The following is a 20,196-nucleotide window of genomic DNA, read 5'->3' as shown; positions in this document are numbered from 1 at the left end:
TCAGTTGCTGTTCAGTGGTCACTGTAGTGACAAGCATGGACTTGCTTCCCGCTGCTGTCACATTTATGTCCGTATATCTTCATTATACAAGTTTTTAAAGAACCTACTAGTTTAATTTGTCACCCCCCATTCCATTTATCGTATGGATGTGTGTGGCAGTATCACACACAATAATCAGCAATCTTCTATATAGACTTAGGTGAATCCAATTCCCATTTTGCTACCACCATGATGATAAATGAGGGTTATTGATATGAGTGGTAGGTGATGTAGAAATGATACATACAAATCTATATTGATTATCAGGTGGTTTATTATTTCTTGGTAGACAGTGTTCTATAATGTATCAGCAAATATAAAGAGAGCACTATATGGATACAACTAACTGACCGGTTAAAGGACTAAACAGAACAGAACTGAGGGCATTTACAATTATGAGCCTAATATATAGACATAATGAACCTACTAGAATCATACCAAACCATGTGGACCCTTCTACACGTAAACAAACGATCGGCCTGAAGGCTCACCGCAGTTCTGCAAACATTCAGCATGGTTTGTGCGCAGTACATAGGGAGATCATCAACATTCAATAATATTTCATGACTCCTGAGGTCGTAAAGATCTTTGACAGTTCAGCGATGGTTAAGATGGATCTAATAGTCCCTTACTACATTTGATGGTTATTATTATGTGAAAACGGATGCTACTAGTGATTTAAATTGGGAAGGGGTGGCCTAGGGACATCAGTGCATCTCACGCAGTAAACTATAAGCATTAGGTAGTAGGTTGACCAAGGCACAAGCCACCCGGTGAGATACTACTGCCAGAGAGTTATTGGGTCCTTCTATCTGGTTATGGCTCATTTCATCTTTGCCAACACATGCACAGAATAGTGTGGCCTATTCTTTACACATTCTCTTCTTTCCTCATACACTTGACATCACTGAAATTGCCAAACAATTCTTCTTCTCATTAGAGGTTAACTTCTGCACTGAAATTGTTCAGTGGCTACTTTCCTCTTGACTAGTAAGCAGTTCTTCTAGGAGAAGGAAACTCCAAAATCAAACTATTGTTCAAGTCTTGGGTAGTGTCATAGCCTCTATAGCCTCTGTACCATGGTCTTCCACTTGTCTTGGGTTAGCGATCTCTTGCTTGAGGCTACACTCGGGCACACTATGCTATCCTGCTTCTCTTCTCTTGTCATCTTGAAGTTTTTATTCGCTTGTTATTTTCAAGTTTTTATTGTTTATAAATGAAAGATTTATTTTAGTATTATTATTGTTCTCAGACTTCTCTTTTAGTTTTTCCTTATTTTCTTTCCTCACTGAGCTATTTTCCCTGTTGGAGCCCTTGGGCTTATGGCATCCTGCTTTTCCAACAAGGGTTGTAGTTTAGAAAATAATAATAATAATAATAATAATAATAATAATAATAGTAATAATAATGATAATAACAACAACAACAACAACAACAATAATAATAATAATAATAATAATAATAATAATAATAATAATAATAATAATAATAATAATAATAATAATTAATTTGAGCATTTTGCAGAATCACTTCAGTTTGGGGCTTCAGCCAATTTAAAGCTTCTGCCTTACATCTGTTTCCACCTCCTTACTTTCCCCTTATTTTCAACTTCTTTAGACTTTTACCTCACTGTGCTTCTTTGGTGTTTTACCCCTTTTACATATTATTATTATTATTATTATTATTATTATTATTATTACAAGCCAAGCTACAACCCTAGTTGTAAAAGCAGAATGCTATAGGCTCAAGGCCTCCAACAGGGAAAAATAGCCCAGTGAGGGAAGGAATCAAGGAAATGAATAAACTACAAGAGAAGTAACGAACAATTAAAACATAATATTTTAAGAACAGTAACAACACTAAAAGAGATCTTTCAATTTCAAATATAAACTATAAAATCTTTAAAGATACAAGAGGAAGAGAAATAAGATAGTAAAAGGTGCCCGAGTATACCCTTAAGCAAAAGAATCCTACCCGAAGACAGTGGAAGACGATGGTACAGAGGCTATGGCACTACCCAAGACTAGAGAACAATGGTTTGATTTTGGAGTGCCCTTCTAATAGATGACCTGGAGGGCCTTCCAAGCTCCAGCGCTAATCATATACCCCAAATTTATAAATCCAATTCAATCCAATTCTACTGTGTCGAGAACCATATACCTTATACCTTTGATGTGTTTAAGTCATTTAATATCCTTCCAACCCTCCTGATCATCATGTATACCGATGGTGTATTTCTTTTAATAATATGTATTTCAGTTGATTGATATTGTTCCAATCCTTCGGAGTACTATGTATACCTTTGATATAGATCAGTCTTTTGATGGTATTCATCCAACCCACCAGAGAACCATGTATACATCTGGTTATTTCATCAGTTTATGGAATTTCTTCCAGCAACCCCTAGTATCATGTATACCTTTTGTGTAATTCAGTTTTTAGTGGTATAATCCAGCCCTCTACAGTATCATGTACACATCTGGTCTAGTTCAACCTTTTGATTATATTCTTCTAAGAATCACGAGATTCATGTATACCTTTGGTGTACTTCAGTTTTTAATGGCATTCTTCCAACCCTCCTGAATATCATATATACAGTACATCTGGCCTATTTTAGCCTTTTGATGGTATTCTTCCAATAACCCCGAGTATCACGTATAGGCTACCTTTTGTGTAGTTCAGCCTATGAATGGTGTTCATCCAACCCTTGTGAGTGTCAGGAAGACATTTGGTGTAGTATATGGTGTAAAGAAACGTTCTGGTTTTTGTAACAAGATATTACCCATCTATTGCCAAGAAATGTCTATGTACATGTGACATATCTTACCCCTCTGGTGCCAGGAAAAGTCCATGTACAGCATATATGACAAAATGCTACTCCTCTTGTACTAAGAAAAGTCCATATACAGTATTTGTGACAAAATGTTACCCCTCCGGTGCCAAGAAACGATCATGTATATGTAGCAAGATATTATCCGTCTATTGCCATGAAAAGTCCATGTATAAGACGTATGTTACCCCTCTGGTGCCAGGAAAAGTCCATGTATATGTGACATATGTTACCCCTATGTAGCTAAGAAAAGTTCATAGATTTGAGACTAGGTGTTATCTTTCTATTGCCAAGAAAAGTTCCTGTATATACGATAAGATGTTACCTATTTGATGCTAAGAAAAATTCATGTAATTGTGACCAGATATTACCCTTCTGGTACTAAGAAAAGTTCACGTATATGTGTTTTAAGATGATACCTTCATGGTGGGAAGAAATGTTCATGTATATGTGACTAGATGTTACCAGTTTGATGCCAAGAAAGGTTTAAGCATACTGTATGAGACAAGATGTTACCCATCTGGTGCTAAGATATGTTTACGCATATGTGGCTAGATATTACCCTTCTGGTACCAAAAATGTTCATGTATATTAACCAAATGTTATCCCTTTTATGCCAAGAAATTTTCATGTTTATGTGGCAAGAAAAGTTCTTGCAAATGTGACAAGGCAAAAATGTTTTAGCCTGAGAACCGAGAACCCTATAATGAATATAGAACGGAGCTGTTTAGAAAGTATGGGAAATACTGATAATAGTCAAGAACATAATGAGTTTCTGAGAGTCTGATTTCTTACAGATCTCTCTTTGGAAAAGGGAAAGAATTATTGTGCTGAAATGATAAATGAAAAGGCAAGTAATGCAAACAGAAACTGCTTAGTTGGAAAGATTGTAGCAGAAGGATATAGGGAAAGAAGAGGGGCCGGAATGGAAATTGAAATATCTATTATAGAGTTTATTAGGTAAATAAAAAATCTTTAGGGTGATTGAAAAGGGCGGAAGATCCTTGAAAGAAGTGCCTTTATAGGAAATACATAGTTGAAGAGAACGTCAATAAACCTTCTCTTCTATAGCTAGGAGAAGCTTATTATGTAATGTGTTTATGCAAAACAGATAGAAAAGCAAGTTACGAGAAGCAATTGTTAAGAAGCTGGTAGGAGGAATATCTAATTACTACTAGATAAAATGAAAGTGATAGCAGAACGGTGTTAGCCATGGAGAGAAAGATATCCAAGTGGGTTCGATAAGAAGAAAGTGCGACTAGCCCCTACACTGAGTGATGCGAACATCATAAGTACAAATGAGACAGGATTTTGATTAGAGGTTTAAAAAAGATCAAGGGAAGATCCCTTTAGGAAGTTGGAAAGGGTTTTGGTTATGAGCACGAAAGGGGAGTGGAAGGAGGTGAGTAGCGGAATAATGAAATGGTCAAGTAATGGAATAAATGGTTACTTTTAAGAACCGTAGTTCGATAGCAGGGAGAGTCATGTGTAAATGTTCAAGGGGGAGAACAAGAAATTAAGAGAAAGAAAGAAAGCTGTTGAAATGTTTGGTGTGAATGGGAACAAGAGATATAAGGAGAAAGCAGATACTTTGCTAACAAGAGAATTGAAAGTGAAAGATTGATAAGGTAGTGGATCTTAGAATAAAAAGTAAAAATTGATGTTTCCTGGAAAGCATCTACTGTAGTCTCATGACGGTGACGTTTTTTTTCAGAATTTAATTGAGATGAAAGAAAAAACCGATAGAGAGAGTTTTGGAAGGGTTGAAGTAGTTAATGTAAATTTTGATAGTGTTTATCGTAAAAAATGCTTATCAAATAAGGAGGATGATAAAAGAACAAAAATAAGAGGACGAGAATAGGCGTTCAGCGACTAATGACATTACTATTGAGGTCCAAAGAACAATACTAATATCGAAAATTAGCATGTGCTCTTTTTAAAAAGAGCCTTTCCTGTAAAAGGTCCTCCAGGAGGGAAGGGGATTATCATTGTGTGTGTATGAATTATACCTGTAATAGACTAGTGGGATATATCTGGAAAATGTGGCAATATAAAAATCTCCAGGCATTTTAGTCAGTTAGCAAATATGCTCGTGTTTTTTTTTATACTAAATCCATTTCTACTGTTTGCCAAGCTGTATCTCGTGCGGTTTAGCTCCTAGCGCACAAAATTAAAGATGACCGACCTTTTTTTAATTGCATCTTTTGAAAAATTGCTTCCAATATTGAATATACTAATAAATATAATGCACTGTACAAACCCCTAATGGACATAATGATACTTAGATAAGTAGAATGTTTGGCTTTTTAAGTTAACAAAGTATCATAAACAGTGAAAATCCAAGAGGGCTGCCTTTTCCTTTGATAATTGATATCTTTTCTTTCTGTGCCGATAGGAAGACACTCTTGAAATGATATCCTGTTTGTTCCAACACGGAGTACTTACCTCGAACTACTTTCTTAGGGCTATCTGGTATCTACTCCCTAACCGACCAAGAATTTTGCGTAGTTCCCCCTCTCTCCGTTACCTTGTCGGGGCGCTCCGGGGCGGAAGGATACTCGCGCCGAGGCGACCTGGGGTCAGCGCGCGAGGATACGCTGCTAGGTCTGAATCGCCAGTAAGCGTCTGGTCGCGGCGTAGATCTCATCTCGCCGCTCTCTCTCACTTATCCCGTCCGATCCGCCTTTGTGCACCACGTGTTCCATTGTGTTCCCCATCCTTTGTGCACCACGTGTTCCCTTTGTGTCCCTTATCCTTTCCTTGTGTAACTTGTGATGCTTGCGTGTTCCGATTTTCCATTATGGAATCTCAGCGTCGTTGTCCCGGGCCCAAAGCTGGTAAGTCTTGCAGGGCCTGGCTGTCTAGGACTGACGTCGACCTCCACACCTTGTGCGCCTCGTGTAGGGGTGATAAGTGTTCCCCTGCCTCCACGTGCCCGGAGTGTGAGTCCTGGCCGGAGCTACAGTGGACCCTGTTTGCCACGAAAAAGAAGGCGCCCAAACGGTCTCCCAAGAAGGCAGACATCACCTCGCCATTGACGTCGCACTCAGCGCCTTCGGAGAGAGGTTCTCCTTCACCTTCCCCTACCCAGAGTAGGGGACGAGGTAAATCCGTTGCGTGGAAACGGCCCATTGCTGTTCCCCATGAGTCTGATATCGGGGATTCTGTCTGTGTGTGGCCTACGCAGATGAGTGGGGGGGGGTCTGCTAGTGTGGCAGAAGTGTTTGCCGTGGACGAGGTCCTGGTGCCCGCAGGACCCATCTCCAGTGAAGACCCGGTGTGGGGGAGGCCGGAAACAGCCCCTACCCCTCCATCGTGGCAGTGCTTTACAGGTTCAGCGGGTTCCGGGGGCGGCCGTGACAAAGAAAGGCGGGCCACGTGCTCGTCGGACCCCAACTCCAATGTTTGGACGGCACCAAGGACGCCCTTCAGGTCCCCCATGCAACAAGAAGAGGAGTTTGAGGGCTGGTTTGCCGCTCGGGGTGCACTTCGCACGCCCCCGGCGCCCTCAGCAACGCTTCAATCTGAATTTATGCAGCCCGTTACCCCGGTAACTAGACCACGAGCCCCGAGAATGGTAGTGGAAGATACGGAGGACTCCGACAGCTCCTCCTCCTCTTCATCCTCCTCGGACAGTTCCTCGTCCTACAGCTCTTCCGTCGGAGGACTCCAGCAACCGGGGAACTAGGAAGAAGAGGAAGAGATCCAGGAGAAGGAAGGCGAGCTCTTACGCAGGCTCTGCGAGGAAGAAGGCAAAGACCGCGAGGAGAAGGAGCAAGAAGAAGAGTTCTTACAGGAGGAAGTTTATCAGAGTGGCTTTTCCCCATTGTGGGTCGAGCAGGGCGGCTGCCGCTCCAGTGCCTACCTCGGTGGCCGCTGGAGCCACTTCCGCGACCTTGCCCAGTGTCTCTTCGGCTCCGCCCGCCTGTTGGGTGCAGATGTTGGCACACTTTCCCTTGTCTTTGCCAGGCAAGTCACCAGCTCCATCCGTTCTGCAGGGGCAACCGTGGATGAGAACCAGCAGCTTGGCTCCCACTACCTTTGTCACACTGGCTCCGTCCAAGTCACGGAAACTGCCGCTGCCACTACTGATAAGTAGCTCTCCACGGATTTCTCCAGGAGGGGGTCGACCAATGACGGCTACCCCCGCCCCGGCGGCTCCAGCCGTGACGGAGACAGTCGCTCCATCAACCCGGCAAGAAAGAAGGGATACCTCCGCTCCCACGGATCCCTCCGTGTTCAAAGATGCTACCGACACGGAGGTTCAGGTGGTAGAAGAATTGCTAGACACCGGTGAGTGCTCCCCGGACGAGGTGTCCTCATACAGGAAGGTCCTGGCCCTAATACGGCACCATCACAGGCTGGACGAACCACAACCTTCATCGGAGCAGGCTTGGCTTTCGGGTTTGGGCAGGATGGTGGACAATCCTGTGCAGCAGAAACCATCCTTGATCCTACCCCTAGCGTCCGACGTTGCCCTGGGCATGGAGCACGTCGATCAGTTTGTTGCGGGGCCTACGAACTCCCTAAGAGCCCAAGGGTCCTTCAAGCTCCTGCCTGGACTAAGAACCCAGAAGAAATTCTATGTGCCAGACGATCATCACTCAGGGCCTCGCGCTCTGGAAGAAGCCGTCGCAACCTTGAACCAGGGCAACATGGATGAAAGGAGCCTTACTGCCCCAGTGGTCTTCTCGCAAGCGGGAGCCGCCATGATGGAGGACACCTCCCAAGACATCGTCAACGTGACCTCATGGTTGGACTGGTGGGCGTGCACCCTAGCAGGGTTCCAACTAGCGCATGACCTTTCGGTACCCGAGAACCAGGCCCTGCTGCAAGAACTTATCTGTTCGTGGGGGAAGGCAATGAAGTTCCTCACGTTCCAGTCTCTGACCCAGACGGCAAATTAGGTCCTGAGGAGGAGGGACACAGTACTTAACAGGCTACACTGTAGAATCCCCGAGCAGGAAGCAAAGTTCTTGAGGAATGCACCGGTGTGGGGCGAGACCATGTTCCCCCTTCAGGCGGTGGCTGAGACTTTGGAGAGAGTGGGAAAATTGAAACATTCATCGGAGCCCAGGCAGTCGACGACAAGACGTCCTTCCCACAGAAGAATATCAGTAGATGGAGCCTACCCGCCTACGCCTCCGGCTAGACAGGAGGCCTCCTCCCCTTTCTGGCACCAATCCCCATGGCCCTCCCGCAGGGTCAGTGCTCCAGCCCAGGCCTCCTTTAGGCAAAAATATTCTGGCTCAAGGAGAGACCGTTCAAACCATCTCCCCAGGAGGAGATAGGGAGAAAGGCCCCCCACACCTTCCCACGCCTCAGGTGGGGGGATGCCTCAAACATTATTGGCAAGCATGGCGAGACAACGGGGGGGACCCCTGGTCCGTGACAGTCCTCAAGGAGGGATACAGAATTCCCTTCCTGTCGGAACTGCCCCCTTTCATCCCCGAACATCGGGCAGAATGGCTGGCAACCAAAGATCCCGAGAAGAGAGCACCCCTGCAGGAGGAGGTGTCAGCCACGTTGAGCAAGGGAGCTCTACAACCCGTACAGAAATCATCCCCAGGATTCTACAGCAGGCTCTTCCTGGTAGAGAAAGCTACGTGAGGCTGGAGACCAGTCATCGACCTCTCGGCCCTGAACAAGTTTGTCAAGAAGACCCCCTTCAAGATGGATGGACACGCCGAAGTCGGTGCTGTCAGCCTTGAGAGAAGGGGATTGCATGATGTCTCTAGATCTCAAGGAAGCCTATTTTCAAATCGCCGTGCATCTCTCCAGCAGGAAGTTCCTCAGAGTGAAAAGGGGATCCCAATCCCTTCAGTTCAAGACCCTCTGTTTCGGCCTGTCAACAGCACCTCAGGTGTTTACGAGGGTGTTCACCCTGGTATCAGTCTGGGCACACAAACAGGGCATCAGGCAGATCAGATACCTCAACGACTGGTTGCTGCTTTCAGCCTCAGAGGCAGACTTAAAGGAGCAGGGGCCGAAACTTGTACAGTTCTGCAGGGATCTAGGGATCACCATCAACTTGGAAAAGTCCCAGTTAGTCCCCACCACCAGGATGACGTACCTAGGGACGGTCCTGGACTCCCAGTTGGCGAAGGCATTTCCCTCCCAGGAGAGGCTGAACAACCTGGACCAAGTTATTCGCCCATTTCTAGCAGACACTCCAATGAGAGCCAAGGATTGGCAGAGACTCGTGGGACACCTGGTCTTGTTGGAGAAGTGGGTCCCTCAAGGGAGGCTCAAGGTAAGGCCAGTCCAGTGGAATCTGAAGGACCTCTGGTCTCCGGGGGACTCCCCGCAGAATTTAAACAGGATGACCCCGGCCTCCAAGAACGTGCTCCTCTGGTGGTCCGACAGAGAGAACACACTAAAAGGAATACCGTTCGCGTCCGCTCCTCCGGAGATGCTGCTCTTCACGGACGCATCAAAGTAGGGGTGGGGAGCCCATCTACTCGTAGAAACAGCAGAGGGAAAGTGGTCCCTAGAGGAAAAGACCCTGCATGTAAACCTGCTCAAGCTCATGGCAGTACAAAAGGCCCTCACGACGTTCGCCCATCTACTTCGAGGAAACTCAGTAGCTTTCATGTGCGACAACGCCACAGTAGTGTCATACATAAAGAAGCAGGGAGGCCTGAGATCAAGGGAACTGTACATCCTCACAGCTCAAATCCTGGAATGGGCTGAAAAGAACCACATCCTTCTTACAGCTAGGTTCATCCCGGGAAAGAGAAACGTACTGGCTGACATCCTCAGCAGGACAGGGCAAATAGTAGGGTCGGAATGGTCCCTACATCTGCAAGTGGCACGGGAGGTTCTCCAGTTGTGGGGCTCACCGGTAATAGACCTGTTCGCCACGAGGCTCAACATTCAGTTACCCATGTTCTGTTCTCCGGTGCCAGACCCGACAGCAGCGTTCGAGGATGCCTTCCAGCACTTGTGGGACGGTCTCAGGATTTTAGACTTCCTGGTTCACTTGAGGGACGACTTGGGAGTCTCCATTCCAGCCATCAAGGGAGTCCGTGCGGCACTGGGGCAAGTTTTTCAACTCAGAGGCATCAACCTGGGGTCATCTCGCCACATCTCCATACTCATCAGGAGTTTTGAGCAGTCTTGTTCTCCTCGCGCCTCTAGGGTTGCGCAGTTGAACGTGGCCAAGGTTCTCAACGCTCTTTCGAGGCCTCCCTTTGAACCCCTTAAGGACATTCTAGATAAAGACCTCACCCTCAAGGCAGTGTTCTTACTAGCTCTAGCCTCACCCAAGCGGGTGAGTGAGCTCCACGGCTTGTCCTTCAAGGTCTCGCACTCGAAAGGGTGGAGGGAACTGTCCTTCAAGTTCCTACCCGAGTTCGTGGCCAAGACCCAGAACCCAGCAGTTGCGGATCCTAGGTTCGAAGAGTTCTCGATCCCAGCAATCCCTCACTCCGACAAGCTGGAAGACTTGCTTTTGTGCCCAGTGAGAACAGTCATAAAATATCTCAGTAAGACAGCCAAATTCAGACCAGCCCTTAAAAGTTTGTTTGTCTCTTCAGGCCCAGTCAAGAGGGCAGTATCTAAGAACACGATCTCCTTCTGGCTTCGGCAAGTCATCAAGAGGGCTTACGACAGTGAGGGTCCCGCGGTTCCTGGGACCCCGCGACCCCATGATATTAGGGGCCTTAGTACTTCCTTAGCTTTTGATACCAACATGGCAGTGGGCCAAATCATGCGAGCAGGTACTTGGGCCAGACAATCCACCTTTACGGCCCACTACCTGAAAGACTATACGAGGAAATCCCTGGACGCCTTTTCCATTGGACCAGTAATTTCTGCCATGCAGCAAATTTATTGGTTTAAGGCCCCGGGTAGGATTGGGAAGTAATCGCAAGCGACACAAGTTTCCTCCTTACTTCCCCCTTTTCCGTACTACCCCCCTTTCCTATCCTCCTACCATGTGAGAGATGGAGGCTGTGGAAACCCATGTCCGGAGTATACATAAAGGTGAGTTGTACATAAGGTAGACTTTTGCGTGCTTTCCCCGACTCCTACCTTTCCACTGGGTCGTCTAGACCTAGCCTCCTATCTAGGTTCCGTGCCCCAGGATGTTATGGGATATTCCGGCCTGTAAGCCACTCCCTCATCCTAGAGTATAAGTCTCCTAAGAAAGTAGTTCGAGATAAGTACTCCGTGTTGGAACAAGTCACAAATTTTAAGTAATTTGTATTTTTCCTAACAGTACTTACCTCGAACTACTTTCAGGTTATTGCCCACCCATCCTTCCCCAAGTATCTTACAGGAGTTCGAGTAGTACTTAAACATATGCTTACTGACGACTCAGACCTAGCAGCGCATCCTCGCTCGCTGACCCCGGGTCACCTCGGGGCGAGTATCCTTCCGCCTCGGAGCACCCCGATAAGGTAACGGAGAGAGGGGGAACTACGCAAAATTCTTGGTCGGTTAGGGAGGAGATCTCAGATACTCCTAAGAAAGTAGTTCAAGGTAAGTACTGTTAGAAAAAGTACAAATTATTTAAAGTTTGTGATGTTTCGAAAGCCAAGGAGCTCGAGTTTAGATTCGAAACGTTCTATGGGACTCTTATTTTAAATTGATTAGTAATTATATTGAATCATTATTTTTTCAGTAAAATGCTTGTTTGAATAACCTCTCATCTACATCCATTTACACTGGTTTGGGAAAGTTGGTGACTATATATTTTTTTTCATCTTAATTGTTAAAATTGGGGAGTTGCACATATCACTGTTCAATCATCTGGTCTACTGGAGGCTTGGGTTGAAAGCAAAATATTTGGTCCTGATACAACAGAAAAGGTTTTCACGGGCAAAGGCAAGCCATACTCCAAAGTAATGCGAACACTTAAGCTAACCATCCAGGTCATGTGGCGAACCCTGATGCCAAAACGCCTGACATTTATTCAAAACAAAGTATGTGGGCTGATTGCTGAAATAGAGGCAAATGCAAACAGCGAAGACATCGAAAAACTGTCATTGTTGTTGACCAACAATAAATTCAGAGATACCAAGACTGTTTTTTTGACACAATCCCAACACAAACTTCACATACTGGTGGGGTTGCATAGATATGGTCGAGCTACTTTTGATGTTCACCTGTGCTCAGAGGGAATGTAATTGGGAACTTCACTTGCATGGCTTCAACCAATGCTTCCCTTCTTCATGAGATATGATCACACAAACTATACATACTGGAGCAAAATTTACATAAATGAGATGCACCACCTTGCTCCAGAGGTCAAGTGAGAATGTGTTGTGAAGAGTGCCAGCCAAAGGTTCAATTAGGCTGATCCTGACCAAAGTAAAAAATGCCTGAATGGTACTGGAAAGAAGAGAGGCAGAATCATAGGCACAACCAAAATATCATCTGCACTGAGTAGATGAGTGCTCTTTTATAACATATGGTCGCATGTTTACAACGCAATAACAGCTGTTTACCGCTTGCATTATGATGATGACTACTCACATAACGAATCCTTCGAAGGAGGGCTAACACAAGAAAGCCGTGGCGAGGATAGTCCCCATTCAATTTAGTATTTACTAAAATCTCAGATGAGGCATGTGGTGATCTATAGAGCATTGCAACAAAGAAAATTGAAAATGGACCAAGTGCAAATTCAAAAGGACATGAGAAGGTAAACTTCATCCAGAATCGAAACAGGTTAAGTTCTGAGATTTTCTGTCTACAAACAAGGCTCTAACATTTGCCTCACTCTATGAAGTGAAGCATAAAGGTTTCTTACAGAAAATTATCCAGCGCCTGATCACTGCCTACAAAAGTGGCTGATGTGTAAACCTGGCAAAAGTACTGATGCATGAACTTTTAATAGTCCCTTGAGCTTTAGCTGAGACAAATGCTAGACTTCAATCTGGATCAGAAGTAGGCTTGGCTCAAGTATCACTTCAGGAATAAAATATCCTCCTAGCAGAGGTGCTGCAGACCATGGGGACACAGCAAAACTCATAATTGATAGTCAAGCAATGGCTTGTTCCATTGGGAAACCAACTAAATCAGCCACATTTGGAGACCTAAGCTATGTGTTTATTGGAGCTTTTCTTCTAGATGGGAAACTGTTCAAACTATTTGGTGTAGTTTTGAACAGATGTTACTAGAAATCCATCAAAGTGGGAACAAGGACATGATGTGGTCGAGCATCAGTGGCGATACGGCGTTGGATTAAAGGCAGGAATGTTGGTCAGTTTTCTTTCATAACAATTGATGCTTAAGGTTTCAGCAAACAAAACTTGTTGTATCTGGTGGATTTGCTAGTGAAGAACAGGTGGAATCCTCGGATCCAAAAGTGGACACAAACAAATTCAAAACTAGGCACGAAGTAAATACAAGAATTATTCTGCACTGCACAGAACTTCAAGCCTCTGGCATGGTTATGGCTGCACGTGACACAGATGTCCTAGTATTACTACTAGCACATTTGGTTGAAGTCAGGAACCGATGCAAATAGGAAGTATATTCCTATGCAATCCATTGTTGAACAAATTGCTTTTGATGATAATAAGATGGAATCCATTACGTTTCATGCCATCACCGTTAGGGACACAACTTCATTCCTTTTCAGGCATGGATAGAAAACATGCTGTAAAGTACTTCAAGAACACTGTCACCCTCTTGAAAGTTCAGGTCAAGGTGAACTTTATGACCGGACAGCAAAAAATGCTAAATCATTTATCTGGAAGCTGTGCAATGTCCTCCAATATTACAATAGTCAACAAGACGTGTAGAATCATGTTCAGGCAATCCAACACTCCAGAGACCCTTCCTCCAACTAGTAATGCCCTTTCGTATCACAGCCAAAGAGGTTACTATCAGACAACTGTGTGGTAACAGGCAAGTGAACAGTAGCCAGAACTATCTCAACCAGAAACTGATGCCTCTACCCCCAATTCCAGACTCATGTGTGGAACTGATCACCTACAACTGTGCCTACCGATGCGTAAGTGCACATTCCAAATGTAAAAAGTCTCACTTGCGTTGTATAGCAGCATGTAAATGTAGACCATCCGATGATAACTGTAGCAATGTTTAAGACCTTTTGTAACTCACTAATCACACTGCCACTACGCTTGTGCATCAATTTGTAATCTACAACTTATGATATAAAATGTTGAATGATTCCTCTGCCGTTAATATTTGTTCATATTGTCACATAGTAAGTATAAATGTGCTTTCATTGATTCTGGGGTTATGTTTATGTTCATTGCTTGATTAATATACAGGGGGATTATATTGGGATTTAATAAGGTTTCATAGGTGTTATAATGATAGGCAGTCTTGTATAAATAATTCTTTTGAATTGTTTAAGGCGATCATCTTGCATTTATGCCTGGTGGTGTCAGCTTGACAGATACAGCTTGGAAAAACAGCTAAAAGTTGACTCGGCACAAAAAAACCACCCCTAAAAAGTGTATTTGCCAGCTTTGTCTCCAAAATGGTTGGAGTTGTCCAAATACCTGAAAATCAGACTAGTCTATAACATGATGGAAGAGATTTTAAAGAATGTAGCTAACGCATCGCTTGGTATACTTGGCAAATACTAAGAAAGATTTTGATGGGGAAATTAGAAGAAATTGCTTCATACGGAATGAGTAGTGTCATCGTTAAACAAGGAAGAAGGTCTAATACTATAAGTGTGAGAAGGATGAAGTATGTTTGCAAAGACCTTAAACAACAGTTTAATAGAATCAATAGAAAGGCAACGAGATATTGAGGTCTTATGGCGAAGTATGTAGTTGCAAGATTGACTAATCATTTTATAACAGGAATCGAGAGTTGCCGTATAATTATGACTATTTCATATTCAGATTAAAACGAAATAAACAATTCAAGTATTTCTTTTGAACATAGTCTCTATGTCACTTAGATAAAACCATTATGTCTATTTTTCATTAACCTCGTAACTTTTTTATAGAAGCATATGTTTTGGTTTGTGCTAACTTTTTTTTTTATGTGACTGGGACAATGAGTCATTTGGCCACTTGCCCAGGTAATCAATAAAGAATTTAAACCACACCCATCTAACCTATTGTAAGTAGGCCAGAGCAGTGCTTGTTGCCAAGTTGGAAATCACTTGTGACTGAAAGGAAGCAAAAGGTTGAGGAAAGAGGTATAAACAACACTTGATTTTTTTGTACTTTTATTTACAAAATGTTTGTGACATTTTTGTGTAAGAAAAAAAGTGGAGTTTCAAACAAAGCAAATGATACAATATCTACTTAAACGTCTGCTCTAATAAATGTTTTGTTTTGTTTGTTTTATGTGCAAGTCCTAACAACCAGCCTCTAAATCATCAACGGGTACAAAGAAATAGCAAACAAAATTTCATAAAATTAGATAACGTTGAATTATGTTATGTTCTGAAAGTACATTAAATTAGGCCATAATTGACATCCAAGAGAAGGAATTTTGCTTCATCTTTTCACACATTTTTCAACATATAAGTTGAATTACATTGCAACAACACAAAAAGAGTTCATATTGTAAAGTCCTTAGAGTAAAATAGTGTGTGAGGAGCCAAACATATTTTTTTTACAAGAATTATCGTACTTTGGAGAGAAATAGTAAAAAGGTTCCTCCTGAAAGGGTCTACACAGGAGACATAATTTTCAGAGTCTTCCTTCACGAACATAAATCCTCAAAAGCGGAATCTCAACTCTAATGTTTTGATATTACAATCTTTATCATGTAGATGTTCTTCTTCTTCTTTAACTAGCACCTGGGAATCTACGACCGTTTTGCCTTTCGCTTTCGCCATCACCTTTGGGAACGACCCTGAGGCGATGGCCAGATTCGGCGTCTGAGAATTTTTCTGATTCAGCCACAACAGGCCTGCGCCTTCTGGCGGGGCGTGCCCTGCCGTTTTCTGCAGGAGCGGGCGACGTGGTTTCTGTGGTCACTTCGGGAGGGGAGTCAGCCTGGGGAGCGGGGGTGGTCGTGGTGGAGGCTGTGGTAGTTGCTGGGGCTGCAGGAGGGTCATCCTTTTTCGATTTGATCTTAGCTGAAAGCTCTTCCCGGAGAGAAGGGTTGTTCTGTAGGATTTCCAAGATGGAAATTCTCCGGATGTCTGGTTCCTGGCTGTTGACAACGGCCACAGCCGCGCAGGACAACAGGAAGGCCAACACTACCTGCGGGCAAAAGGGAAATCGGTTATTGCATTAATTGAGCCAGGGATTTCTGTTTACGACACACCCACACCCACACACACACACACATACACACACACATATATATATGTATATATATATATATATATATATATATATATATATATATATATACAGTATATATACATATATATATATATATATATATATATATATATATATACATATATATATATATATATATATATATATATATATATATATATACATATACATATATAGACAGGACTTTGGCGTTTACTGTTACAGGTCCTTCGGAAGGATTCTAATGAAGGTTATCTAGATTCTATTACATTACCTTGAGGCACCAGCTATTTGACAGTTACATCTTATTGAGATATAAAATGATAACTGAAAAGAGAATGTATTACTGTATTCAATTAATTTTGAAAGACGACGAGTAAAATTTGATAATGTTTCCGTTATAACTTGAAAAGTTTATATTCAATGAAGAAAATAAGGTCATTATTCATCTTATAATCAGCCATTGTATTTTATAATGATGAAATTAAGCCTTTAAAAAATAAAATTAATAATGTAGGAAGTCCACCAAGGGTGACAGTATCAAAATTCTTATTGGAATTATCTTTCATAGATTGATATCTAAACTAGAGAATGATAAGGGGGAAAGACGAGACATTATGGAGAAAGTTGCAGTAGATTATAATGATAATAATGAGTCAAACTAATTCATGCTATGGAACATCTGAATATCAAATTGGTTAGGATAAAACCGTTGTGAATGGTCACTGTTATCAGGGTCACATTTTATTGACAACATTATGGTAACTATTACTAATTTGTGTTTGTTCTTCCGTGTAAATGCACGACACACACATATATGTGTGTGTATGTGTTTATACAAATTAATTTGCATATGGATATGAATACGCACACACACACACACACACACACACACACATATATATATATATATATATATATTTATATATATATATATATATATATATGTATATATATATATGTATATATATATATATGTATATATATATATATATATATATATATATGTATATATATACATATATGTGTTTATACAAATTAATATGCACATATATATGAAAGCAAATGTATACACACACATATGTATGTATATATATATATATATATATATATATATATATATATATATATATATATATATATATATATATATATATATATATATATACAGTACATATATGTCTATATATATATATATATATATATATATATATATATATATATATATATATATATATATATATACAGTATGTGTTCATACTAGTTGTAAATATTGTTCATTCTTAAAGTAATACTTCAAAATCAAATATTTTCAAGAATAAAATTAGAGACTGGAGCTGCTTCCAAGGCAAGTTTGACAAAGAGGCACGTTTCTACGATTGCTATAACCTTCATAGGTTTCTTTTAATTAGTTCTCTCCGTGGTAAGTCAGCCAAATAAATAACTAACCGTACTTCAGATCATCTCTCTCTCTCTCTCTCTCTCTCTCTCTCTCTCTCTCTCTCTCTCTCTCTCTCTCTCTCACAATAAGGTACACATGTCGATCAGTTTCTGGGTGATGTTGCAAAACATTCCGTGATGTTCATGGCCATGATAACGAGAGAGAGAGAGAGAGAGAGAGAGAGAGAGAGAGAGAGAGAGAGAGAGAGTAGGTCACGTAGCACTTTGTTAGACTATTTCTAAATGACGTATAGATCGTCCTAACTAAGACAAAGAGAGGAAGGGTTCTGGTTCCAGGTAACAACAGACAGTTACCAAACCCTCCTCGGCCAGTCCCAGGTCGTGAGTTCACACACTTGCACACAAAGACCAGTAAAGGGTCACCTCTGCAATTACTACGAGCCAGCTTGTTCTCTCGAAAACACTTTCACTCTCTGCACTTTTCTTTCGTCACTCCGGCAGCAGGTAAACACCTGGGTTCCCCATTCCCCCTTCCCCTTGCACCTGAGATACAGGTCGTCCAGTCCCACAAGTCCCTCACATGAACTCAACTCATCTGGATATTCTGATAGCAGTAACATCGGACAATTTATCGTCGTTGCTCTTCTAGTCTTGCTTTTAATTTCCCCGATAATTGTTGGGTTACAGCTAGGCAAATTCTCTGAAACATTTGTGAATGAATAGTCGGGTTTCATAAGTATGATTCATGATCACAATGGTTATTCAAACGTTACTTGACACTTATAAAAAGAATGTTTTAACACAGGGAATAGTCGGTTTCCCACAATTAACTTTGATCCCTGATTTGTGATTATCTAACTGTAAAATATCCATAGTTCGAGAAAACTAAATTTAGACGGTGAATAAACTTTCGCCACACTTATCAGTCTCCTGACCTATCATTATACACCAATATGGAGGACACATGGCATCAGAGACAGTGATTCATATGCTGGATTCGGAAGCAAGTTTCAGATAATGGTACTTGTGAATCAAGGACTGTCAGAGTTGTATCATATAATTCTGATTTGAGTCTCATCAATCATTGCTTGCAGTTAGATTTTCATGAGAGATTTGGAGAAGGTTAATAAGAGATTCAGAGACAAACCCGTCAGATTCATAGGTGGATTTGGTGATCAAAATTAGCGTTTTTTATTAAATATAATTTCTTTTTCCTCGGCATTGTAACGCTACGTAATTGGAAAAAGAAAACTTAAACTAGTAATGAAGATGTCTACGAGGATAATGGTGACACTAATAGCTATAGTGACAGAGCTTTCCAAATTTGCATTATAGATTCTCTCTCTCTCTCTCTCTCTCTCTCTCTCTCTCTCTCTCTCTCTCTCTCTCTCTCTCTCTCTCTCTCTCTCTCAAAGTATTAGTCCCGAGACGTTCCCAAGTGCATGTTCAACCGATATCGGCGACACCCGTGTTGAATGTCTACCTGTTGTGAAAGCCTTCTTTCTCCCTTCGGTAAAATTTCTCATTTCAGTCCCATGCGCTCCTCTTAGAAGTGAACCTGTCCACGTTTAACACATGAAAATCCTCTTCCCGTAGCGAATACTTTCTGTTTGTCCTAGCCATAAGAACCGGAGACTTTCAGAGTTTCATTTTCGAGAAGTGACTCATCGGGGTCGAGTTTTTCGTGAAAGTAAGACTGGGCAGCTCATCGACTAACTGAAAAACGCACTTGACATCGTTGTAGATTTAATTTGTATTTTCTCGTCGATTTTGACTAACTATGATATCAGATTTAATAATATTTGTGCGGTTATGTGCATCATGTATAAGTAGTAGGCCTTTGCAAATGTAGACGTTCATGGTAACCAGAGTAATAACTCTCAGAAGCATTATTTATTGTAGTGTGTTTAATATATGATAGATCTCTTCAATGTCTCTTAGAAAACCATATCTTGAGGACGTTGAATCTTTGTATATATTTCATTTAAGAGAAAATTCTATTACATTCGTGGATCGCCAGAGTGTTAAAGAACTAAAATGTTGAATAAAGTGATTGGGTTTTCCTTGAAAATGCATCTTCATAATCCGTATCATCATTATTTCAGTTATCATTATCTTCCCTTACTATTATTGCAGTTTAAAGCTTGATATACATAGGCCTTTTCCATGGGTGCCTATTTGTGTTTGGGTATTTAGTCAACCCACATTTGAGAAGAATGGAAAATAAGAAGAAAAAATATTAAAAAACGAAAAACAGGATTACTCATGAGGGTCTATTAACAAGGTTGTGAGGTTGATGAGCAATAAAAGCAGGTTATAAAGTTCTTTAAAATGTAAGAAATATTACTTAAGAAACTCCACATAAGTAATGGAATATTAAATTAGCAAAGAGAATAAAGGAGAGGTCCCGAAACAAGATGCGTATTACATTGTTCAATTAGTTTTTACCAGTCCATTTTTTAGATTTCTTCATGCACTTGAATAAAAAAAAATCATGAATAGCGGTATGCAATTTTTTTTAACTTTTTTTTTTCTTTTTAAATCTAATCCACCGCACGTCATATCATAACAACGCACACTAGAAAGTGATTTTTTTTTTTTTTTTTTTTTTTGCTGTTTGAAGTTTAGTACCAACAGGATACGTCAGTTTGAAGGCATATACGTCACAGTCATTACATGGCTTTTAATTTTTTAATTAAGGGCTCCTCG

At 41.7% G+C, this 20,196-nt stretch overlaps 1 protein-coding gene across 1 annotated transcript in view; it reads right to left on the bottom strand.

The window, feature by feature from the left end:
* Positions 1-15,018: 15,018 nt before the first annotated feature.
* Positions 15,019-20,196, bottom strand: part of LOC137618155 (uncharacterized) — a 17,804-nt gene continuing 12,626 nt past the window's right edge. Inside the window, exon 2 of the mRNA XM_068348194.1 lies at positions 15,019-16,023. Coding sequence (XP_068204295.1) covers positions 15,604-16,023 — 420 coding nt within the window. The 3' untranslated portion in view covers positions 15,019-15,603. The remainder of the gene's footprint in view (positions 16,024-20,196) is intronic.

This window comes from Palaemon carinicauda, chromosome 2 (genome assembly GCF_036898095.1).
Source record: "Palaemon carinicauda isolate YSFRI2023 chromosome 2, ASM3689809v2, whole genome shotgun sequence".
NCBI classification, from domain to species: domain Eukaryota; kingdom Metazoa; phylum Arthropoda; class Malacostraca; order Decapoda; family Palaemonidae; genus Palaemon; species Palaemon carinicauda.
The sequence above is the reverse complement of the archived record's forward strand: the minus strand, read 5'-3'. Positions and strand labels throughout refer to the sequence as shown.